Source organism: Nelumbo lutea, chromosome 2 (genome assembly GCF_056320005.1).
Source record: "Nelumbo lutea isolate HS-2025 chromosome 2, American lotus-T2T, whole genome shotgun sequence".
Classification (NCBI taxonomy): Eukaryota; Viridiplantae; Streptophyta; class Magnoliopsida; order Proteales; family Nelumbonaceae; genus Nelumbo; species Nelumbo lutea.
Genome location: NC_142685.1, coordinates 85,778,290 through 85,803,456, shown reverse-complemented (window position 1 = coordinate 85,803,456; position 25,167 = coordinate 85,778,290). Strand labels below are relative to the sequence as shown.

General features: G+C 37.3%; 2 protein-coding genes and 1 non-coding gene across 3 annotated transcripts; 1 reads left to right on the top strand and 2 right to left on the bottom strand.

The window, feature by feature from the left end:
• Positions 1-6,049: 6,049 nt before the first annotated feature.
• LOC148871701 (uncharacterized) lies at positions 6,050-6,627 on the bottom strand. Its single transcript, XM_088970047.1, has 2 exons — positions 6,322-6,627; positions 6,050-6,259 (listed from the first exon to the last, which is right to left on the bottom strand). The coding sequence occupies exons 1-2, from the start codon at positions 6,625-6,627 to the stop codon at positions 6,050-6,052; spliced, it is 516 nt and encodes a 171-aa protein (XP_088826173.1).
• A 3,491-nt stretch (positions 6,628-10,118) lies between these two features.
• Positions 10,119-10,490, top strand: LOC148871700 (uncharacterized). Its single transcript, XM_088970046.1, has one exon. It carries the CDS (start codon positions 10,119-10,121, stop codon positions 10,488-10,490), a length of 372 nt encoding a protein of 123 aa, XP_088826172.1.
• Positions 10,491-10,496: 6 nt separating this feature from the next.
• Positions 10,497-10,603, bottom strand: LOC148871699 (small nucleolar RNA R71). Its single transcript, XR_016108584.1, has one exon. It is a non-coding gene; the product is annotated as a small nucleolar RNA R71 (small nucleolar RNA).
• Between the last annotated feature and the right edge of the window lie 14,564 nt (positions 10,604-25,167).

Here is a 25,167-nt window from a genome sequence, read left to right as displayed (position 1 = left end):
TTATCATATGATATGAATTGAATATGGATATGGAGCTCCATTATATTAGTAAGATTTAATCGTAATCCAAATCTAATTTGGATCAAGACCTAATCCAAGGTTCAAAATATCAAACATATTGGGATGTATTAGCCGATATGTATCATATTAGTGACTTCTTGATATGCCCCTATAGTGGGTATTTTGGGGTTTGACCTAGTTCAAGGGGTAGGTGGGCCTTAAATTGACACCATTGAACTATTTTGAAAAAGTAAAAAAAAATAAAAGGCATAGGTCAATACAGGATGATACACCCAATTGATGTATCGACCTTATTGATATTTTGAACCTTGGCTTAGTCACCTTTGGATAGAATTCTAGATATAGGGTTTGCTTGAACCCCAAGTACATACTCCAAACACCCTATCAAAACATTTTAATCTATCTAAAACACAAAATAACTCTAAGAGCTCAAGTTTCAACCTAGAATCCTTAAAATCAACCGTTGAAGTTGTTTGATCCTAATCTAATAGGTTTAACAAATCCCCACTCACACCATGTCCACCAAATTGGACCCAATCATTTGATAGAGATCCCCAAAATACCCATTTATAGGGGTGGACTCGAGCTGAGCCAAGCCAAATAGTATGAGGCTTAAGCTCAGCTTGAGACTGTTCTAAAAGGCTCCTTCAAGCCAGAACCTTGAGCTCGAGCTCGACTTGAGTAAAAAATTCGCAAGCTCGAGCTCGATTTTGAGAAAAAATATTTTTTAAAAATAAAAACTTATATATAAAAATATTTTTCTTTGATATTTAAAAAATTAAGAATTATAATAATTAATAATTATAATACTTTTATTATATATATTATTTTCTATAATTATATATATGAGCTAACTCACGAGCCTTACGAACCAAGCTCTAGTAGGCTCGAGCTTGGCTTGTTTCATAATCGAGCTAGTGAATTAGGCTCGAGCTTGGCTCAAAGAACGGTTGAAACCGAGCTGAGCGAAGATTTTCATGATCCAAGCCTGAGGAGCTTGTTAAAATCTTGACTCGTTGCCACCCCTACCCATTTAGATCAAATCTCAACCCTAAACTCAAAATTTCCATCATCCATCAATTAAAGATTTTAATTTTATTAATTTTGATTAACCGGTTGCTTTAAATCCTAAAGCTATACAATCCCATCTCACTGATCACATTAGTCTCTACCACTAAGCCCAAAATTCCTTACTTAGATAACCTGCAAATTTTCACAACTAAATTCCAAGTTTGATCCAAAAACAATTCAAGATTTCATTCCGATAACCTACATTGGTTAACCCAATATAATGGAAGATCCTTCTACCCCTTAGATCTCCTATTTGACCTATGTATGATTGAAAATTTGTCTTCTTCTTTAAATTCCAAACATCCCAAAATACTTACCTACAAAATTTTAACTCAAAATTCCCAAAATTATCTCTCCATTACATAAAGATTCCATTCCATATTGGTTAAAACACCTGTAGTCTAGATTCCCATAATCTTAACATGCCTGAATCCATTAGACACTATCATTAAACTTTAAACATTCCAAAATACCTACCCATAGATTCCCATAATCAACCCAAAAGGATTCATTTTGAGCCTTTTCATTAATCAAAACACTCACAACTTAGACTACCAGGATCTTAGCATACTTGAACCTATTAGACACAGACATTAAACTCTTGACATCCCAAAATACCTATCCACCAAATTTCAATTCAAAACTCCCTCATTTACCCCTTTATCAAACAAAAATTCCATTTTGAACCTTCTCATTATCTTAAAACCTTGTACTTTGGATTCCCTTGATCCCAATACCTAAGGGAATAAAGCCCTACCAACCTATCCAGGACCCTTGGAAGTATTACCTATTTAAATTCCAATTCAAATCTCCCCTGTTTACCCATTGTGAGCTCTGGGAAGCTCGTGGATAGCTCAAAAAGATGGAGTTGCCACCAATTTTTTAGAGGAAATGGGCCCTTATTTTCAAACTTGAAAGTTCAACTTTAGCTTTTTGATAATAACTTCGTCCTACATGAGAAAGGCACTAAACCAAAAGGTTTTGGGTCCCAAAGATTGGGAGAGAGAAGGTGTTAGGCACCCCTCTCTCCAAGCTGCTATAGTAGCCCATTATGGGAGTAATTCATGCTCAAATTCTAGTGAAGCACAAATTAACATGATTGCTCAAAAGCTCTTGAAATCTGGCGAAAACATTCTCAACTTCATCTAGAATTGATTTGAGGTGATGCTATCGGGTCTTAGGTACTAATTTTCCTAAGACCCTCACCTATTTACCTCTTTTTCTCAATCTAGAGGAAGTTGGGAATGCAAGTTTCCCAAGGTTTTATGACTTTAAGCAATCTGAACTAAACTAAAAGTTGAGAGGCAGTGGAATGAGAGGCTTACCTCTCGTATACGACATTGAAACAAACTTTCTTGCAGTTAAAATGATTTCAAACAAAAATTGAGTAAGACACGAAACTGGGCTGAGCGTTTTTGGTGTTAAGTTTGGAAAACAGGGGATGAGGCTTGAGCTTGGCTTCAGAGACTTCGGGATTTCAAGCATAATGAGTGTACTACAGAAGTTGGGAAACTGCCCTCCTCCTCAAGGTTAAGTTGTTTGGTATTTTCAACTTTTTTAAGCCTATTAGGCTCAAATTCATTGTTCCAGGTGTTTTAATGGGATCAAGAAAGGAGTTGTCATCAGTTCCTACCCTCTTAAAATCCTAGGATGAGATAGCTGATGTGGCGATTCAATTTGGTGCATTGAAATGGTGTATTCCTAGTTTAAAGGTCAAATGGGTGAATTAGGATGCAAAATTTGACATGTTGGGTTTTTTGTGTCTTTGAACATGATGGTGAGGTTTGATTGATCAAATGGGGCTTAGATGATGGAGATTTGTGACAGGTGAGCTTTTGATTAGTAAGATTCATCAATATAGAATCAAGGCTTCATGTTAGGTCAAATAAGGGAGTTTAATATAAAATTTGGTGGGTAGGTATAGATTGGGTTTATGAGGTTGTTGGAAGGATTTGATCATGTTAGGTATGTGTAGATCATGGGTTTTAGGTTCGAGGAGCGTTGTAGTGTTATACGCATTGAAATGGAATTTCTGATGGATGATTGGCTAAATCTAGGAATTTAGGATTGAAATTTTTTGTGATTAGTTATTTAAGGATTTTGTTTCATGTGATAGAGTTTAATCAAGGATCAAGTATGGTGATGTGGAATAATCAAGACTATCGAGAGGGAATCATATAGATTTAACAGTGGATTTATAGGCATTTGGGCTAAAATTAGGTTTCTTAGGGTTTTGGCATGTTTTAAAGTGATTGTCGTGGTTCGATCGGGCATCCATAATGTAGGAGATGGATCAAAGAAGGGACGGAGCAAAAATCGGGTGCTAGCAATTGTCCCCTTTGTTGAAAGTAGCGAGCTGTTGAACAACAAAGAAAAAGAAGCACCTAGAGGTTTTTGTAAGGGACAAGAGGTTAGGGTAGGAAATTTTGCTGCTGGAATTTTGGTTAAGGTCAAAGTTGATATGGTGTAATACCCTTGCTTGGAAGGCATAGTAGCATCCCATGTAGGGGTGGCCACGAGCCAAGCTCTTCATGAGCTACTTGAGCTCAGCTCGTGAAAACCTTGGCTTAGCTCGGTTTCAATCAAGCTTTGAGCCAAGCTCGAGCCCAATTTATAGGCTCGATTTATAAATGAGCTATGCTCGAGCCTAATAGAGCCTCGTGAGCTGAGCTCGAATATATGTATATATATAATAAAATTATAAAAATAATATATATATATATATTAAAAATGTCATAATTATTAATTTTTAAATATCAAATAAAAAATATTTTTTGTGTTATGATTTTTTATTTTTATAAAACATATTTTCTCAAATTGAGCTTGAGCCGAGCCGAGCTTGAGCTTATGAGTTTTTGACTCGAGTTGAGCAAGCTCAATGTTCTAGCTTGAACAGAGCTTGAGCTCGAGTCGCATATAACCTTGGCGAGCCATATTCGAGCCTCATACTATTCGGCTTGATTCGACTCGAATCTACCCCTAATCCAGGCCTTAATAGGCAAATGCAACTATCACGCAAACAATAAAGCAGTGTTATTCTAAAAGAAGTCATTAATTCTTTTGTTCTTTTTTTTTGTTCTTGTTTCTTATTGGCAACTTTGATCAATTGACTTGATTTTAGTTTCAGCCTTATCTTAAGCTTTTCTAGGGATGGATTATATTTTTTATACCTAATACATTGATTTGGTTTGGTTGTTTAATGATTTGATTTCACTTGATGATTAGATTGACTTAGATTTTGGATATCCTAATTCTTTATTTTTCTTCTACATTTTCTCTTCATTTTTAATAATTTTTATCTTTTCTAACTAGATTTGATAATTTTGAAATTAACGATTTGAATACTTGTGACTTTGGGAAACCTGATTTTGAATTTTATCATCTAACGAATTTTGATATTTGATGAGGCTTATTCTTGATTTTTGGTAACTTGGATATTTGGTGATTTTATTTAATTTGACAATTAGATTAATTTAATTTGATAAATTTGATTTTTGATATTTGATAGTTTTGATAACTTTTTCTTTTTATATTCAATGACCTTATTTTGATAATTTTGAGGTTTGTTATTTGATGAATTTGATAACTTTGATATTTGATGATTTTGATTTGATAATTTCGAACTTCATAACTTTGACATTTGATGATTCGATTATTTTTTATGGATTTGATATTTTGATTTTTGATTTTTGATATTTTATAACTTAGATGAGTTTGTTAATTTTGATATTTGATGATTTGACTTTGATTTTTTTGATATTTGATTTTTGATGAGTATGATAACTTTTATATTTCATGATTTGATTTTGACTTTTGATATTTGATAAGTTTGGTATTTGATGGTTTGATGAACTTGATAATTTTGATATTTGATGAATTTGATACTTTGATATTTGATGATATGATTTTGATTCGATATTTGATGATTTGATGAGTTTGATAAATTTGATATTTGATGATTTGATTTTTACTATTGATATTTGACCTTTGATGAGTTTGATTTCTTCGATATTTGATGATTTGATTTGATTATTTGGTGATTTGATAATTTTGATATTTGATAAATTTGATTATTTGATTTTGATATTTGATGAGTTTGATGTGTTTTATATTTGGTGATTTGATTTTGATTTGATAATTTTGATATTTGATGAATTTGATAATATGATTTTGATATTTGATGAGTTTTATGTTTGATGATTTGATTTTGATTTTTCGATATTTGATTGTTTGATGATTTGATAATTTTGATATTTGATGAATTTGTTGAGTTTGATATTTGATGATTTTGATATTTGACAATTTTTATATTTGATGAATTTGATATTTGATATTTGATATTTGATGATTTGATATTGATTTTGATTTGATTTTTGATGATTTGATAATTTTCATATTTGATGAATTTGATGATTTGGTATTTGATATTTGACGAGTTTGATATTTTATGATTTTATTTTGACTTGACATTTGATGAATTTGACATTTGACGTTTGATATTTGATGATTTGATATTTTGATATTTGATATTTGATGATTTTAATAATTTTAATATTTGATTATTTGAATTTTTTTATGAATTTGATAAATTTGATCTTTGATGATGGCATTTGATTTTTTTGGATTTTTTTATTTTTATTATTTATTTTGGAAGAATGTTGTGGGTGCATAACCTTAGAAGAGGGGTGAGGTCAAGGTTACAATTTAGCATAGTACGTTTTCACTTGATCTAAGTTTATTGGCTGTAGGAGGTCTCCATTATCTATTCTATTGAGTATTAGTGATCCTCTAGATATATAACCTCTTTTTAACAATGTAAGGACCTTCATAGGTGGGAGTGAACTTGCCCCTTATTTCTGGCTGATTTGCAATGGCTCTTTTGAGTAGTAATTCACCTAGCTACACGTCTTAGGGCTGTTCGCTTTTGATAGGCTCAAGTATGGGCCATAGCTTTCAGTCATGCTTCATCTAAGAATGCCAAATGCCTAGAACGTTCTTGGACCCAACCTGTCTTTGGGATCTCTAACCATAATATCACACACAAAGATGACACTTCAACTTCTGCTGGTAGGATTGCCTCCATGCCATACACCAAAGAATATGGCGTTGCCCCAGTTGATGTCCTGATTGACATGCGGTAAGCCAAAAGAGCATATTGTAACATGTCCTGCCAAGACTTTAGGTAAGAGACATATTCTTAAGAATTTTTTCAATGTTCTTGTTTGCAACCTCTACTACTCCATTCATTTGAGGTCGATAAGGGGATGAACACAACTGCTTAATCTTGAAATGATTGTAGAGGGTTGTGTCTTCGTTTGCAATGGAAAATTTTCCATTATCTGAGATGATCTTGCAAGGTGATCTATATCTAGCAACAATGTTTCTCTTGATAAATTGAACTATTTTGGTCATTGTTGGGCGGTCTATGGACATTGCTTTTACCCACTTAGTGAAATAATCAATGGCGACCAAGATGAACTTATGCCCATTTGTTGCAGGTTGCAGTGGATCGACCATGTCAAATGCCCATAACATTTTTGCACATGTTGACAACAATCTTCATCCATTGTGATCCAATAAAATCCCATTTGGAGCAATTTTTTGGCCAACATATGTTCATTCATGTGAGGGCCACATATGCCACCATGTACCTCTTCCATCTTTCTTTGTGCTTCTTCATCTAAACATATAAACCAAGTTAATCCTGGTGACTTTCGATACAATACCCCTCTTGTTATAATGAAATGCCTTACTGGCGTAGTTATAGTTCTTCTCACCTTGGGATCTACTCCTTTTGATCTAAACATCTCAAGATCTACACCTTGGCCTAGTTCATCTAAACATCTCAACCAAGTTTACCACCTGACTCTTTATCTTCTATTGTGATTGCTAATATGTTGCTCATGTAGGTGGGCTCACTATCCCAACTTAAATCAATTGGTTCTATCGCCATGTCAGGAGGTAAACACATGACTGATCCAAGGGAGGCTAAAGCATCTGCAAAGCGATTGTCATCTCTAGGTAGGTAATTGAAGGAGATGTACTTAAACTTTTTGATCAACTCCTTGAGACAGTTATAATACAATGCTAGTCGCTCATCCTGTACTTCCTAATCACCCTTGGCTTAACTAATGACCAAGAAATAGTCCCCATAAATTCCCAATTCATCGATGCCCCAGTCTAGTCCCATTTGGACTAATCTTATGCATGCTTCCCATTCACATGTATTATTGGTGTTGAGAAAGTCCAAGTAAATAGATAAAGGAAAGTAGGTGCCTTGAGGGTCCACAAGGATCATTCTCACTCCTCATCAACTTTGGTTTGATGCTTCATCAAAGTCTGCCTTCCACCTTTGCCCCACTTGTATTTCCAAAATGGGAAATTTGTTGGGATTGCATTATATTCCAAGGTGGGGTTATTAGCTAAATAATTTGCAATGGCCTACCCTTTGATTGTCTTTTGTGTCGCATACTTGATATCATATTCAGAAATGAGCATGAGCCAATGGGAGACTCGACTTGTAGTTGCAAATCTCTTGAACAAATACTTGATGGGGTCTATTCTAGAAATGAGCAACACCGAATGAGCTAATAAGTAATGACATAGCTTTTGTCAGGACTAAACGAGTGCTAGACATGTTTTTTTCTTGCATAGCGTACCTTGTCTCATAGTCACAAAATCTCTTACTTAAGTAATAAATGGCTCTGTCCTTTTTACCCGTCTCATCATGCTGCTCTAGTATGCATCCAATGAAATATTCCTGTACTGACAAATACATAAGCAAGGGTTCCCCAAGCCTAGGGGGAGCTAATACTGGTTGATTGGTCAGGTACTCCTTAATTTTGTCAAATGCTTCTTGATAGTCTTCATTCCATTTCACTAGGGTATTCTTCCTTAGCAACTTGAAAATTGGTTCACATATTGGTGTAAGTTGCGTGATGAATATACAGATATATTGTAATCTTCCCAAACGCTTCTAATTTCCTTTTCTGTTTGGGAAGGAGGCATCTTAACAATTGCTTAGACCTTAGCATAGTCAATCTCAATCCCCTTTTGACTAACAGTAAAGCACAATGCATGTCTGGGGATTTAACCTAAGGTGGAATTTCCAGAGCCTTTCGAAGAGCTTCCTAAGATTCTTTAGATGATTCTCTACCTTTATAGACTTAGCAATTGATGTGTGCGCAAGTTACACAATGTTTCCATTGTTTTGTGCATGGTTTTGATGATAATTTGCATGATTTTTCACCCTAATTGAGAATGATTTCAGGAATTCAAGAGTGTGGACCGGCTTAGGGGGAAGATAGCATAAAACCATGTTGAGAGAGAAAATGTGGAAGCAATTCGGCCCATTTAGAAGACAGGCCCAACCAAGAGTCACAAGGAGGACACTTTCAACCCATAAAAAAGCAAAGCCCCATGGGGGATACCAAGAAGAGAGCCCAGCTGAGACTCATCCAAGGGAGACCTTTCGGCCCACCAAGTGGGAGGCCCAAGTGCAGCCCAAGTTGCAGCCCAAGGGGTCCTAAAGGTGGCTACCTTTTAGAAGAGAAGGCTGAAGAGAAAAGTATAAAAGGAGAAGAGAAAGGGGAGAAAAGGGTTCGAACCCCCAAAAGGAGAAAGGAGAGAAGAGAGGCGCGAGAAAGGAGAAAAGAGAAGTTCTAGAGGAAGAAGAAGGTTGCTGAATGTGAATTGGAGGAGGATCACATCCAAGAAAGTGAAGAGAAAAGGGTTCGAACCCCCAAAAGGAGAAAGGAGAGAAGAGAAGCGTGAGAAAGGAGAAAAGAGAAGATCTAGAGGAAGAAGAAGGTTGCTGAATGTGAATTAGAGGAGGATCACATCCAAGAAAGTGAAGATTGAAGCAGAATTCTAGGTTGTCTTCTTCTTTGGTTTTGTGCAATTGGTAACCGAATTTAACTAGGATTTCATGCAATTTTGTCAATTAATTTCTCTTTCTTGCTAGAATTCGAACCATGATTGATGATGCTTCAGATCTGTAATTAGTTCTCTAGGGTTATTCGATTGATTGGATTCATTCAGGATGTTTCTTGGTTAGGGTTTTAATTGTTAGAACAGTCTTGGCCGAATTGTTCTTGATTCTTGGATTGTCTGAATTGCTTGAGAAAGAATTTAGGTAATCGGATCTACTAATCAAAAACCGAATCTAACACATCTTAGAGATAATTTGTGTGATTCGGTTGGTGTTCATTCAAATCTGAATTGATGCCCTTCAAATTGCTTGCTCTTAATGCATCCATGGGGATTAAATTCTTGATAGAGATATAAGAATTGTCACCCATGGGTAGGATGAGTTGTGCTCGAGAGAGGATGCTCATGCCATTAGGGTTTCACCAAAACATGGCTAAATCCCAATTCAATTGAATAACTTCATGAATTAATTGTTGGACCGAATCTGTTAGTGTTCTTATACAACATTGTTTCTCTCTACATGAAGGTGGTTTGATCCAAATTGATTAGGTTATTTTGCTAGTTAGGAATTCAGATTTTGATTAGGTTAAGAATTCGGTTTATCAGATAACAATTGATTGATTTATTACTAGTAGTTGTAGGATAAATCCTCATGGGAACGATACTCTATTCATCACTTTATTACTTGATCGGCTAGTGCACTTGCTAGTGTAAGCAATACGCATCATGTTTTTGGCACCGTTGCTGGGGATTTTATTACAACAATATTAAGAACCATTAGCCATTGTTAATCTGATTTTAATTCTGTATATTATGTTTCTGATCAGTGTATATTAGCCTCCACTGCTGATAAGTACTTTACTTTCCTCTTGCTCATTGTCTTGTTTGATTTTCTTTTTTTTCTTGGTAATATTTAGTTTTCTTGGTTTGGTAGATTGCTTTTTTGATATGTGTATACTAGCCTCTTTATGACTTTGACTTGTATAGTTCATGACACGTAGAAGTGAAACAGAGAGCATCACCTACGATCCCAAGATTGAAAGAACTCTCATAGCCGCCTTAGAGCTTTTGGGTAAGTGAGAGCTAAAATTAAAGAGATGGCTGAACCAAGAACCATGATGGACTATGCCAAACCAACCCTCACCGGGGCTGCTTCAAGCATTGTGAGACCAGCTATAGTTGCCAACAACTTTGAGATCAAACCAGCCATCATTCAGATGATACAAAACACTGTTCAGTTCTACAGCATGGCTCATGAAGATCTGAACACTCACATCGCCAACTTCTTGGAAATTTGTGATACATTCAAGTACAATGGGGTGAGTGATGATGCGGTGAGGCTCAGATTGTTCCCATTCTCATTGAAGGACAAAACCAAGACTTGGCTGAATTCTTTGCCGACTGGATCTATAACAACATGGGATGAAATGTTTAGCCGATTCCTCTCCAAGTATTTTCCTTCGTTCTAAATAACAAAGATGAGGAATGACATCACCACTTTCTTTCAGCAAGACGGAGAGTCATTGTATGAGTCATGGGAGCATTACAAGGAGCTGTTGAGGAAGGTCCCTCATCATGGATTTCCCGTATGGCTGCAAGTCCAAACCTTCTATAATGGGCTAACCAAAGCCAACAAGACCATTATGGATGCTGCAACTAGGGGTTCCATCAATAACAAAACCCCTGAAGTTGCCCATGCACTCATAGAGGAGATGGCTGCAAACAACTACCAATGGCATTCCGAGAGAGCACAAGTTAGGAGACAGTCCGGACTTCACAATGTGGACACCTATACAGCCATATCTGCACAAATCAGTGCACTCAGCAAGAAGATAGATGAGATGCAGATAGCGGCCATGCATGTTCAGACCATGACTTGTGAATGGTGTGGGGGAGGTCATATTAGCATTGAATGTCAAGTTGAAAATCAGTTTGTGCAGTCCCCTGAGAAGGTAGACTTTGTTGGTAACTTGCAATGGCAACAAGGCAATCAGTACCCTCGTGCCTTTAACCCCGGATGGAGCAACCACCCGAATTAGTCTTGGCCAAATCAAAATGTGGTGAAACCCTTCCCCCAAAACTTCAATCAGTCGGAAAAAAACAAACCTAGAGGAGTTGATGATCAAGTTCATAACAAGTGCAGAAACAAGATTTTAGAACCAAGAAGCATCAATCAAGAACTTGGAGAATCAAGTTGGGCAATTGGCATAAATGATATTAGATAGAGTACCGGGCATTCTACCCAACAATACCGAAGTGAATCCAAGAGAGCAAGTGCAGGATATCACTTTAAGGAGTGGTAAGGAGCTGCAAGAAGTGGAGAAGAATGCAAGGGCTAAAGACAAGGTGGATGCAACCCTTGAAACTGAAAAGGAGGAAGAGCAAGCTGATCCAAAGAAGGAAAAAATCCAATAGCCACAAGTACCGTTTTCAAATAGGTTAAAGCAACACAAATTGGAAAATAAATTCAATAAGTTTCTTGAAGTGTTTAAGACTTTACATATTAATATCCCTTTTGCTGATGCTTTCGCCCAAATGCCACATTATGCAAAGTTCTTGAAAGAGATATTGGCAAACAAAAGGAAACTGGGAAATGTGGCTACAGTTGCACTAAATGAAGAGTGCTCAGGAATCCTCCTCAACAAGTTGCCTCAGAAACTGAAAGATCCTGGGAGTTTCACTATCCCTTGCACTATAGGCAGTTTGAAAATTGATAAGGCATTGTGTGATTTAGGAGCTAGGCAGTTTGAAAATTGATAAGGCATTGTGTGATTTAGCACTATAGGAGTTTCACTATCCCTTGCACTATAGTTAGTTTGAAACTTGATGCCATATTCAGTTTTCAATAAATTGGGATTGGGTGAACCCCAACCCACTAGAGTTGCATTGCAGTTAGCTGATAGATCCATTAAGCATCATAGGGGAATCATAGAAGATGTACTTGTTGAACTTGATAAGTTCATCTTTCTAGTTGATTTTGTTGTGTTAGACATGCAAGAGGATGTTGATGTCCCTCTTATCCTAGGGAGACCTTTCCTAGCTACAAGGAAGGCAATGGTTGATGTCCAACAAGGGAACTCAGCCTTAGGATTCAAGATGAGGAAATAATTTTTAAAATGTCTGATGCTATGAAACATGCACCTTCTAGTGATGATTCTTGTTACATGATTGATGTTATTGATTATGCGGTTGATGATTGCTTTCAGGTTTGCAGGTTGGCCAATCCCCTTGAGCTATGCATACAAGATGGAGAAGCTACAATGGGAGAAAATGAAGAGATTCAAAGCATGGCAGCATACCTGAATGGCAATCCACAGTTTCAAGGGAAATAATTCCTCAAGTTGGAGAGCTTGGATAGACCACCAATGCCAAAAAGCAAGCCTTCAACTCAAGAGCCACCCACCCTTGAGCTAAAGCAACTTCCACCGCATTTGGAGTATGCTTTCTTAGAGGCACCGTCAGCCCTACCGGTGATCATATCAACAACATTGACCCAATTACAAAAAGAAAAACTGTTGATGGTGTTACGGGAACAAAAGACAAATTTGGCTTGGAAGGTAGCCGACATTAAGGGCATCAACCCATTTATATGCACGCACAAATTCTGATGGAAGATGGAATCAAGCCCTCGGTTCAGCCCCAAAGATGCCTGAACCCGAATATGAAAGAGGTGGTGAAGGCTGAAGTCATTAAGTTGCAAGATGCCTGGTATCATTTATCCTATCTCAAACAATTCATGGGTGAGCCTCGTGCAAGTAGTGCCAAAAAAAGGTGGCATGACCATAGTACCGAATGCAAGGAATGAATTCATACCGACTAGGACTGTCACTGGGTGGCGAGTGTGCATTGATTACAGAAAATTGAGTGAAGCCACATGCAAGGATCATTTCCCTCTCCCTTTCATTAACCAAATGCTAGAGAGGCTAGCCGGACATGAGTATTATTGTTTCTTGGATGGGTATTCAGGTTATAATCAGATTCCAATTTCACTAGAAGATCAGGAGAAGACCACCTTCACTTGCCCCTACGGTACCTTTTCCTATAGGAGGATGCCATTCGGGTTATGCAATGCTCCAACAACTTTTCAGAGGTGTATGATGGCAATATTTTCTGATATGGTTGAGAAGTTTATGGAGGTCTTCATGGACGATTTCTCAGTCTTTGGTTCTTCATTTGATGTATGTTTGAATAACCTAGAGAAGGTACTAAAGCGGTACAAGGACACACATCTAGTACTGAATTGAGAGAAGTGCCATTTCATGGTGCAAGAAGGCATTGTTCTTGGGCATAAGATTTCATAGAGAGGTATTGAGGTTGATAGAGCCAAGGTGGAGACAATTGAGAAGTTGCCACCACCAACATCCGTCCGATCTATGAGAAGCTTCTTAGGACATGTTGGGTTCTATAGAAGATTTATCAAGGATTTTTCCAAGATAGCTAAGCCATTGTCCACTTTTCTTCAGAAAGATGTGCCCTTCGAGTTCACAAACGAATGCCTACAAGCGTTCAACATCCTAAAAAACAAGTTGATCAATGCCCCAATCATTATAGCATCGGATTGGACACTTCCTTTTGAGCTGATGCATGATGCGAGTGATTCAACAGTGGAAGCTGTTCTAGGGCAAAGAATGAACAAACACTTTCAACTAATCTATTATGCTAGCAGAACCTTGAATAGAGCTCAACAGAATTACACCACAATAGAAAAGGAACTACTAGCAGTAATCTTTGCTTTTGATAAGTTTCGTTCATATCTAATTTTGTCCAAAGTCATTATGTATACAGATCACTCGGCATTAAGACACCTACTCGCAAAGAAGGATGCAAAATCGAGGCTGATTAGGTGGATCCTATTGCTGCAAGAGTTTGATGTTGAGATCCGTGACAAGAAAGGTACCGAGAACCTAGCTACTAATCATCTTACCCGGCTAGAGAATGCGGATTTAGAAGAGAAGACAATCAACACCATCCGAGAGGAGTTTCCGGATGAACAATTCTACTCCATTCAGGTAGATGCATCACCTTGGTATGCTGATTTTGCAAATTATCTAGTTGGACATGTTATCCTTCCTCATCTTTCATATCAGAAGAGGAAGAAATTCTTCTCTGATGTGAAACACTATTTGCGGAAGGATCCATTTTTGTACAAACTATGTACAGATTAGATCATAAGGTGTGTCCCCGAGGAAGAGATGGAGTCGGTGCTCCGGTACTGCCATGATAGAGAAGCAGGAGGCCACTTTGGAGCCAACCGCACTGCAGCCAAGGTTTTGTAATCAGGTTTCTATTGGTCAACCTTGTTCAAGAATGATCACAGGTATGTGTCCGCATGTGACCAATGCCAGAGAACAGGTAATATGTCATGATTGAATGAAATGTCCCTCACTAATATCTTAATTTGTGAAATTTTTTATGTATGGGGTATAGACTTCATGGAACCCTTCCCGAATTCTTTTGGTAACAAATACATCATAGTTGCTGTTGATTATGTATCCAAATGGGTGGAAGCCATGGCTTTACCCACAAATGACTCTAGGAGGGTGTAAACTTTCTTAAAAAGTTATTTACCCGATTCGACACACCTCGAGCTATAATTAGTGATAGGGGAACTCATTTCTACAACACCCAATTTGAGCGGCTGATGCAAAAATGTGGTGTTACACATAAATTAGTAACCCCATATCACCCTCAAACCAGTGACCAAGTTGAATTAGCTAATAGGGAACTCAAAAGAATCTTAGAGAAGATTGTAGACTCTTTTAGGGAGGACTCGGCAATCAATCTAGATGATGCATTGTGGGCATATAGAACTACATATAAAACTCCCATCATCATGTCTCCATATAGGCTAGTCTTTGGTAAGGCATGTCATTTACCTGTTGAGCTGGAACATAAGGCATATTAGGCACTAAAGTTCTTAAATTTTGATTTGCAGGCCATAGGAGCCGAGAGACGACTACAACTGAATGAGATAGATGAATTTAGACTTGCAGCATATGAGAATGCCAAGATTTACAAGGAGAGAACAAAAATATGGCATGATAAGAACTTGTTGAGATGTAATTTTCATGTGGGCCGCAAGTGTTACTGTATAATTCAAGTCTCCGATTGTTCCTGGGCAAGCTGAAATCGAGATGGTCTGGACCCTTCACCATCACATAAGTTTTCCCTTATGGAGCTGTAGAGGTCACTCACCCGACACAAGAAACATTTAATGTCGATGGTCAGCGCCTCAAGCCATATATAGTGGGTGGAACATTGTCTACTCCATCCACTGTATACCTAGATGACCGGTGATCCTACTGGAAGTTCGAGCTTCAGACTTTAAACAAGCACTTATTGGGAGGCAACCCAATACTGATGAGTAGTTTTTATTTTCATTTGTTTTTCTGTTTTTCTTTTTTGTATCATTCGAGTTTCTTGTATAGGATGTTAACTTGGTAGATTGCTGATCTCTCTGAGTGTTTATCATTCTCTCCATTTAGTTTCTTGTGGTTCTTAGCAGCTAGAGGTTCCAAACAAGGGAGCTATTCCAAATTTCAGAACACTCTTCAGGGAAGTCCTCTAAACCCCTCTCATTACTTGATAATGCTCTTCAGGAAAAGACCCTCATTGTTGGATTCATCTTCACATTCTCTCACTAGGAACATTGAAGGCAATGTTCATGTTAAGTGTGCGGGAGTTAGGCCGTAGCTATGCATCTCAATCACCCCAAAACATACATGCATTGATAGGCTGAATAAACTAAAATTCCCTCAAGATTATTGCTGTTTATAAGGTGAATTCCAAGAGGGAATACAATAAGTTGAGGGAAATCATCACATTGCATGAAGTTAAGGAAGTCAAATAGGACTTTCATCATGGCCAGCCCTAACTCTCTTCATGTGTATAATGCACTTGATTGACATCTTAAAGATCATTCGAGCTATTAGTCCACATCTGAACTGTTAATGCATGAAGTTCAATAATTGCAAAAGAAAAAAAAAAAGAGAAAGAGAAAGGAACAAAGTCCAAATGACTCCGCTGTCATGAACTGAATAGTAAAACTAGCAGTTTATAATATGATTTCAGTCCCAACTCCGCTATTCCAAGCTGAATAGTAAAACTAGCAACTTGGAATATAAGTATTGTTATTTACCTCTAGCTTGTGACTAGTGTGATGGAGCATAAAATGCACTCACACCAAAATAAAAGGGGAAAGAAAAGAATTCGGTGACGACTGAGGTTCGAAGGGATAAAATGTGGTTGAACATTCAATTAGATGCATTAACAGATTTGAGACCAAGCTCAAAGTAATGGTTAATATTGGTGGTCAAGGAGTTGCTATACATATTGAATGGAAGTGAATGTTGGAGTATAAAGGATCTCATATTCTCCCCTTCCTTTGCTCTTATGTATGTGGTAACAATGACTAATCATAGGAATAAATCAGAATAATTATGTAGGTTTCCCGATCACTTAATGCATTCTCATCCTAAAATTCATTTGGTAGATAGTAATAATCTAGGGGCTGATCAGTTTATGGGTGATATCTTTGCTTGAGGACAAGCAAAAGCTTAAGTGTGGGGGATTTTGATGTGTGTGCAAGCTACACAACATTTATATTGTTTTGTGCATGGTTTTGATGATAATTTGCATGATTTCTCACCCTAATTGAGAATGATTTTAGGAATTCAAGAGTGTGGACCAGCTTAGAGGGAAGATAGCATAAAACCATGTTGAAAGGGAAAATGTGGAAGCAATTTGTCATGTCTAGAAGATAGGCCCAGCTGAGACTCATCCAAGGGAGACCTTTCAACCCACCAAGTGGGAGGCCCAAGTGCAGCCCAAGTGCAACCCAAGTTGCAGCCCAAGGGGTCTTAAAGGTGGCTACCTTTTAGAAGAGAAAGGGCTGAAGAGAAAAGTATAAAAGGAGAAGAGAAAGGGGAGAAAAGTGTTCAAATCCCCAAAAGGAGAAAGGACAGAAGAGAGGTACGTGAAAGGAGAAAAGAGAAAATCTAGAGGAAGAAGAAGGTTGCTGAATGCGAATTGGAGGAGGATCACACCCAAGAAAATGAAGATTGAAGCAGAATTCTAGGTTGTCTTCTTCATTGTTTCTGTGCAATTGATAACCGAATTCAGCTAGGGTTTCATGCAATTTTGTTAATTAATTTCTCTTTTTTTCTAGAATTCGAACCATGATTGATGATGTTTCAGGTTTGTAATTAGTTCTCTAGGGTTATTCGATTGGTTGGATTCATTCTTAATTAGTGTTTTAATTGTTAGAACAGTCTTGGCCTTATTGTTCTTGATTCTTGGATTGTCTGAATTGCTTAAGAAAGAATTTAGATAATCATATCTGCTAATCAAGAACCGAATCTAACACATCTTAGAGATAATTTGTGTGATTCGGTTGGTGTTCATTCAAATTTGAATTGATGCCATTCGAATTGCTTGCTCTTAATGCATCCATGGGGATTAAATTATTGATAGAGATATATGAATTGTCACCCATGGATAGGATGAGTTGTGCTCGAGAGAGGCTACTCATGCCATTAGGGTTTTACTAAACCATGGATGAATCCCAATTCAATTGAATAACTTCATGATTTAATTGTTGGACCGAATCTGTTAGTGCTCTTATACAGCCTTGCTTCTCTCTACATGAATGTGGTTTGATCCGAACTGATTAGGATAGTTTGCTAGTTAGGAATTCAGATTTTGATTAGGTTAATAATTCAGTTTATCAAATAACAATTGACTGATTTATTACTAGTAGTTGTTGGATAAATCCTCATGGGAACGATACTCTGTTCATCACTTTATTACTTGATCGGCTAGTGCACTTGCTAGTGTAAGCAATATGCATCATCAACCATTTCATCCATGCATACCTCCAATTCTTTGTATATCATGTCATGAAAAAATATTGTCATTGCTATTTGATAAGTTGCCCCCAAATGGCATAACCTTGTAGCAAAAGGTTCCCCATGGTGTTATGAAAGTTGTCTTTTCTTTGTCCTCCTCTGCCATTGTGATCTAGTTATATTCTAAAATACATCCATGAAAGAGAACATTTCATGTTCTGTTGTGTTATCAACAAGAATGTCAATGTTTGGTAAGGGGAAATTGTCATCGGGACTAGCTTTTTTTAAATCCCGAAAATCCATGCACATCCTGACCTTCCCATCCTTTTTAGGCACTGGTACAATGTTGGCTAACCACTCAGGATAAGTTGCCACTTTTAGAAATCCCACTTTGAATTGCTTCTTAACCTCTTCTTGAATTTTCAGAGATCACTTTGAATGGAGCTTCTTGAGCTTTTGTTTTATTGGCTTTGCATTGGGATATATGGGAATCTTATGTATCACCAAGTCTATGTCCAATCTTGGCATGTCTTAGTAGGACCATGCAAACCCAACTCTAAACTCTTTCAACTATTCTATCATGTCAAATATCTGCTTTGGGATAAAATGACTCTCAATTTTTACCAACTTTAAATCATCATTAGTTTCAAGATTAACTTCTTTTGAGTCAACTTCTGGTATTCTTTTCTCTTGCTATTGAATCTGGTTAAGGATATCTTTAGGGATCTCCTCTTCAATAGGTTCCTCCTCTATCCCCATGAGAGCAAAGTCTAACTCAAGGTCGAAGTCATAGGATTGTGAGATGGGTTTGAGTTCCTGTAAGATCGAAAGGAGCAATAAATATGAGAATTGGAACCGAACAAAAAGGAGTTTTTTTCAAAAAAAAAAGCGGTCGGGCCCATGCTGTGAACCAAGGCTGCCTACATACCTTTTTAAGGGGGGAATTGGGCCTATCGTAGTTCAAGAAAAAATATTTTCATTTCGTTTGGATCAATGGAGTACAAAAACTACTTTTGGGACTAAGACACATGGTAGAAAGCATTGACCCCCTGGTTCGAGAGTTACAGCTTAACGAACCTCAAGAGAAGGGACCTCTAGGCCCATGGTAGTTGGAGAAGAAAACTAGTTATAAACAAGCTCTTTCAAAGGAACAATTAACTAGGCAGGGCCTTCCTTGAATTTGCCTCCTATCACACATACATCTCCATCCAAGGATTCCCAAATGGCATGATCCTCGAGCTCGTTAATTATCTTTAGTCCAATAGGGATTACCAAATGGCTGATGTGCTTTTGATCTTCTTGTTCTTTGAGAAAAAGTAGTGAAATGTCTAGGTTGTTAAGGGAGGTTTTAGGATGGGCTTATAGGTCATGTTCATTAGGTACACCTTTCTTCTTCCCACCTTGTGGGCCAAATAGGTCATGTTCATTAGGTTCATTTGGTTCAATCTCCCTTGTTTCTTAATACCTAACCCTTTGCTAGGGTTGAAATTCATATGAGCCTTCATTTGGAAAGGTGGTGTTATCCTCCCTTGAATATTCTTTAATTCTTGAACCTTTTTTATGGAATTCAGTTCCTCAAACTGGTAAGAGAAGAAACCTAGACCTTCCTCTAGGTGTTGAGCTAATGATTCCATAGCTAGTGCAATTTGACTATCCCCAAAGATTGTAATGAGATCATTATTATGGATCAATTTTAATCTTTGGTGGAGGGAAGATGGCATGACTCCGATAGAATGAAGCCAAGGTCTCCCTAGTAATAGGGTAAAGTATGCTTGAATGTCTAAAACTTGAAATTGAATATGATAAATAACCTTTACAATAGTCACATTAAGTGTTACATCTTCTAAATTTGGCCTAACTGAATTGTCAAAGGCCCTTACCACAATGGATCTCTTGTTTACATCATGTATACCCATTCCTAGTGCTTGTAGTGTTTCGAGGGTGCACACATTTAGACGAGACCCATTATCCACTAAGACATTAAAGACCCTCATTCCTCTACAAGTCACTATGATATACAATGGAAGATTGTGAGTAAAACCATCTATTGGGATTTTATCATTTGAAAAAGTTATGACTCAAGGGGCCAAAATCATGCCGACCATCTGTGCTAGCCTTTCCGGTTCTATATTTGGGAGGATAAGAGCCCTTATGAAAGCTTCCATAACCTAATTCCTATGATGTTTTGAAGATAATAACAGCCCAAGTATTGAAATCTATGCTAGTATTTTTGCTAGCTGATCCACTATGTTGTATTAAGACTTTTCAATGGCTCTCAGGGTATCATCCTTCTTGTTTTTACTTTTTTTATCCTACTCCTCTCTTATCTTAGCCTTTCCTTTATCCACTACCCTAGTCACTTGTCCTGGGGGCAAAAGTCTTCCAGATCTTAATAAGGATCCATGTTCTGGGTCAGCTCAATCTACTTGCGCCACCACTGGCTCAGTGTAATAGTTCCATGAGACCTTGGATGAATTTTCTTTGTAGAGTTCCAGATCATGAATGACAAAGGGTTTTCGCGGGTGGTTGTCATTGAATACAGTGAAAGGGGCAAAAGGGTTATTGGTGAACTGTGTGAAAAGGACTAGGATGCAAAAAGGGAGGTCTGGTAGTGCAAATGGTGTGAAGAGGTGGTTGAATGCATAGCACTAGTACTGTAGGAAGGGTCCCTATTGGAACAACCAACATTGTAGGGTCCATAAACTACATAAATTTTTTGATGCAATGAATGCTATTGTTGGGTCATGCTTCGTGTAGTGGCATGGAATTTTTTGTGATCCCCATTTGTTGCTGCTTTGGTTGCTCCACATGAAAGGTGATGCATCATCAATTAGCCTCTAAACTACATACTTAAGTTGCCAACACCTATTGGTCACATGCCACGGGCCTTGGTGGTAGGCATAGTGGGCATTGTCACTGTACCCTTTTGGCTTAGGTTCGGGTCATGGTTCAAAGTATTGATACACCTTTGTGTATCGATAGAGGCATATCGGTATTTAAATACAAGCAGAAATACCTTTTTTTACTTTTTTTTTCAAAATTTGGTTTTTGGGAAGATATTTAAGCATATTTTTATTAAAAAAGAGTGGGGTCCCAAAACACCAAGCATATTTTTTGAACCTTGGTTCCTGTGATGGTTTCCAAGTCAACAAACTCATGTACCCTTCTTTGACCAATGTAGGCAATAACTGAGAGTGAGGGTATGGTAGGGTGGTAAACTCTATCCTCTTCCCTTTCTGGATGCGAAGATTTTGGTCGGTTACCATCGTGTGTAGGGGAGTGGGTGGTTGGTATGGTCGTTGAGTTGGCATTAGACAAAATGGTTGTGTTATGATAGGCACTAGCGGTGATGGTGCAGGTAAGAAAAATGGTGGTTGGGGATTGCTTGGATAAGTAGCTACAACAAGGTTAGATTGGACTTATTGGTAAGGGGATGAGGAAATAACAAGCACTTCACTTTCTGACTTCTTCTTGATGGGGGGCTTTTTGGGAAAGATTTGGGATGGACCAACTATCATAATTGAGGGATTGATTCTTCGATCCTAGTGGGCCCCCTAACAACCTCATTAAAATCCTTAAGAGGCTGGGCAATCAACATTGAATAGGTGAAGACGGTAGGTTGTTGCCTTGGTTAAAGTCTGTGGTTCCTAGGTTATGAGCCCCTTTTAATTTCTGGATTTCTTCCTTCATTTTCTCCATTTCCTCTCTCATAGGATTGTTCACAAGCAATGATGGCTTCATTGGGAGGATAGACTGGGAGACACGAGGGTCTTCTTCTTCAAAGTCATTGACTTGGTTGACTATTAGTATTGCGGGTTGCTTGGTGAAGACGGTAGGTTGTTTCCTTGGGGTTGGAGATGTAGCACCAGCGGTGAATATGAACGGGGTAGGAATCCCAATAGTGGTGGCGATGGCAAAGGTTTAAGTTTGGGCAGTGGTTTGGGGGTTGGCAGCATTTTTCTCTGAGAGTGAATCCACCTGAGCAGACATTTCCAAAAGCATTTCTTGAAGATGGAGAAAAGCACTGTATGAGATAGTAGCGGGGTAGTAGTCTCCACATTGGTCGTGTCATGCTGCCCTAAGCCCTCTGAGGTCATGCCTTCGATTGCCATGGTATGGGCAAAGGACCAAATTACAATTCTATTGGTCTTTGTGTTGGCCTGAAGTAGGTCTAAAAATTATTCACGAACAAAGAAATCAATTTTCAACAATTGATGAAATGATTTGATGTATTTGGTAAACCTATTTTAATTTTTGATGAATTTGTTAATTTTGATTCTATCTGATGAGTTGATTTGATGAATTTTATAAACTTAATTTTGATTTTTATTCTTCGATTTTGATTTTTGATGTTTGATGAATTGATTTGAAGAATTTGATATTTGATGTATTGATTTGATAAATTTGATAAACTTAATTTCAATTTTTGATGCCTTAGTTTCAATTTTGCTGCTTTGATTTTGATTTTTGATGAGCTGATTTGCTAAATTTGATATTTGATGAGTTGATTCAATGAATTTGATAATCTTGATTTGATGATTTTGCTACTTGATGTTTTGTTTGGTGACTTTTGATTTTGCTAATTTGATGAATTTGATACTTTTGGCAATTTTGATTTATGATAATTGAAGATACTTGAGTCAAATTTTAAGATTGGAAATTTGTTAGGTTCGAAATTTGATGCAACATACTAGAATGGTATATTTTCTTTAAATAGTTAATGTGTTTAATTGATATTTGAGTGAGACAATAATGCCCCCCAAAAAATAGTTTCTTCAATAATGTTCACTACATCCACTTTTTTCTTCAAAAAGAAAATGAAATACAACAATATTGATTTTGGGAGGGATGTCAATGCCATATTAAGTCAAGGTGCCTTCGAGTATTGCCATTTGATTTAACACTTGTATTGTGTATGCTTCTATGCGGTTGACTAACTCTTCATATTTGACGTTGGCACTAGTAGCCTCATTCCTAGCTTAATGGAACTCGCGATGAGTTTCATTAGTTTCAACATCCAATATTTGCTTCTCTTGAAGTGCCTATGCTAATTTCTCCATTGTTTCAAGATGGCTTTCTTGGGCTTCACTCAACTTTTCCCTTTGATTTTTCAATCTCTCTTTTAATTCCATAATTTCCTTCCTTAAATCTGACTCTTGTATTTCCATTTTCCATTTTTGCTTGAAGTACTCTCTTATTTGCTTCCTTATATAATCATTGTGTCTCTCGATCCTTATCTCCTACTATCCTCATTTATCTTGTTTTGCTCATGAAGTTCTAATACTGCTTTCAGATATGAATCATCTAAAGGTCGTTTGGGAGATTCCTTTGATATAGTACCTTTGGATGGAGGCCTTACTGGGGTGGGGAATTTGGGTGGTGGTACTAAAGGTGACAAAAAACTTTGAGTGTACACCCAATCCCTGTATGTATGATCACACATCAACTTGAAGGTTGACAATAGGGTCTCTCACTAGAGCTTAGAGCCTATCACATACAGTAAGTAGCTCTAGATGAATTTGATTGTTTTCCCCATTGGTTTCAATTTGGCATCTATACTTGCATTAATATATGGGTTGTTATTCCAGACATGGATGCTTTTGCATGAGCTATGAGCTTATTTAAACATTACAAACTTTCTCTATTTTTCTAAAATTGGACATCGATTCTTGGCTAGCATTGACCTGGCAATGAATAACATTGAACCTGAAACACCAGATATGCCTTTGGTTGTGGCGTAAATATCAAACTGATGTTCTTTTACACTTCGATCCGGTTTTGTAACTGTTTGGATGAAACATAAATAACCGTCGAAAATTGATGTAATACTCATCGCAGGTCGAGTTTTACATTGATTGTTGGGCTCAGTTTGGAAGGAGTACAACTACAAATAATACAAAATACATAAATCCTTACATCAATCAATAATCGCCACTCTTTAGTCATGTGTTGTAGCAATGGTTCCTAAAAGTCTAAAAAGATTGAAGCTAACAACGATTTGAATACACCATGGATATGGCTGATTATTTGGCTAAAAGTACAATTGTCTAAGGAATCTCCCTCTTGGCCGGGGTTTGAATGGTTGAAAGCACATGGTTGAAAACCTACACTTTGTTTAAACACTTGATTTGGGTATGCCTTGGCTAGCTGCCATGGACTGTTAGTTTTTAGTCGTCAGAAAGATCTTCTGTGCAGTTGCTAGCTACGATCTCTCTCTCTCTCTCTCTCTCTCTCTCTCTCTCTCATTCGGGTGTTTCTTCTAAGGTTCTTTCCTCCTTCCTCTCCCTTAGGAAAAGAAGATGAACTCTATCTATGTGTATGAGACTGAGAATGAGAGTAGACGACTTTTAGCAGAATCCCCACACCACTAAAAAAGCAAAAAAGAGAATTCCCCTGTTTGAAGATATGATGGTGGTGGTGGTGGTGATGGTAGTGTTAATCGGAGTGGCCGGATTGAAGCTTCTCTAAGAGAGAGGGCGGAGTCCGAGTGAGAAAGAAAGGGAAATAATGCTGGCGTTAAAGTATGAAGATAGAAAAGAAAGATTTCAGCGGTGGAAAAAGGGTAAAATAATAAATTAACGATGCCCATAGTTAAATTACTGTTATGTCACTGACATGGTGAATTTTGAACGTTTTGAAAAATTATGGTGGGTTTTTGGACAATTTCCCTTTATTTTAAAGCTTGGTTGCCAGTGTTCTATTTTGTGTCGTCTATTATTTCAAACAAATTAAAAGTTTTGAAAGGAATAAAGTTTCTGGGAGGATTCAAACAAATTGATTCAGGATACATTTATATAATCAAAAGGGAGTTAAGGAAAAGGTCAAAAGTTTTTCAGGCTAGACCAATAGCTAAGTGAATTCACGTGAGGAAAGGCACTTAGTTTCAAGGCAAATTTGATAGTGAAGTAACTTTACTTAAAGAAAGGCATACAGTTTTAAAGCCAAATTGACAGTGAAGCAGTTTCACCTAAAGAAAACTACAAGGCTTTAAGGCCAAATTAATAATGGAGTTTCACCTAAAGGAAGGCAATAGTGAAAACTCTTTACCTAAGAAAAATGCATTAAATTTCAAAACCAATTTAATAGTAAGACAGCTTTACCCTAAGAAATAAGGATTTAGGGCCAGATTAATAATGAAGGGATCCTGCAATTAGAACATACCTAATACTACAATGCAAAGTACAAATTTTGGAATTCAAATTGGCTTTGAACTGAACAATAAAGGAATTAGGTGTTACGATTCAGGTCAGGTTTAAAGCAGTGATTCATAAACCACTGATCGTAATCTGGCTCCCACATT

Excerpts from the sequence above, each read along its gene's own strand:
- LOC148871700 (XM_088970046.1), top strand. The coding sequence starts at position 10,119 with ATGGCTGAACCAAGAACCATGATGGACTATGCCAAACCAACCCTCACC.
- LOC148871701 (XM_088970047.1), bottom strand. The coding sequence starts at position 6,627 with ATGTTATGGGCATTTGACATGGTCGATCCACTGCAACCTGCAACAAAT. Across the intron at positions 6,260-6,321 it reads AAATGAATGGAGTAGTAGAG|GACATGTTACAATATGCTCT; the intron begins GTTGCAAACAAG and ends AAGTCTTGGCAG.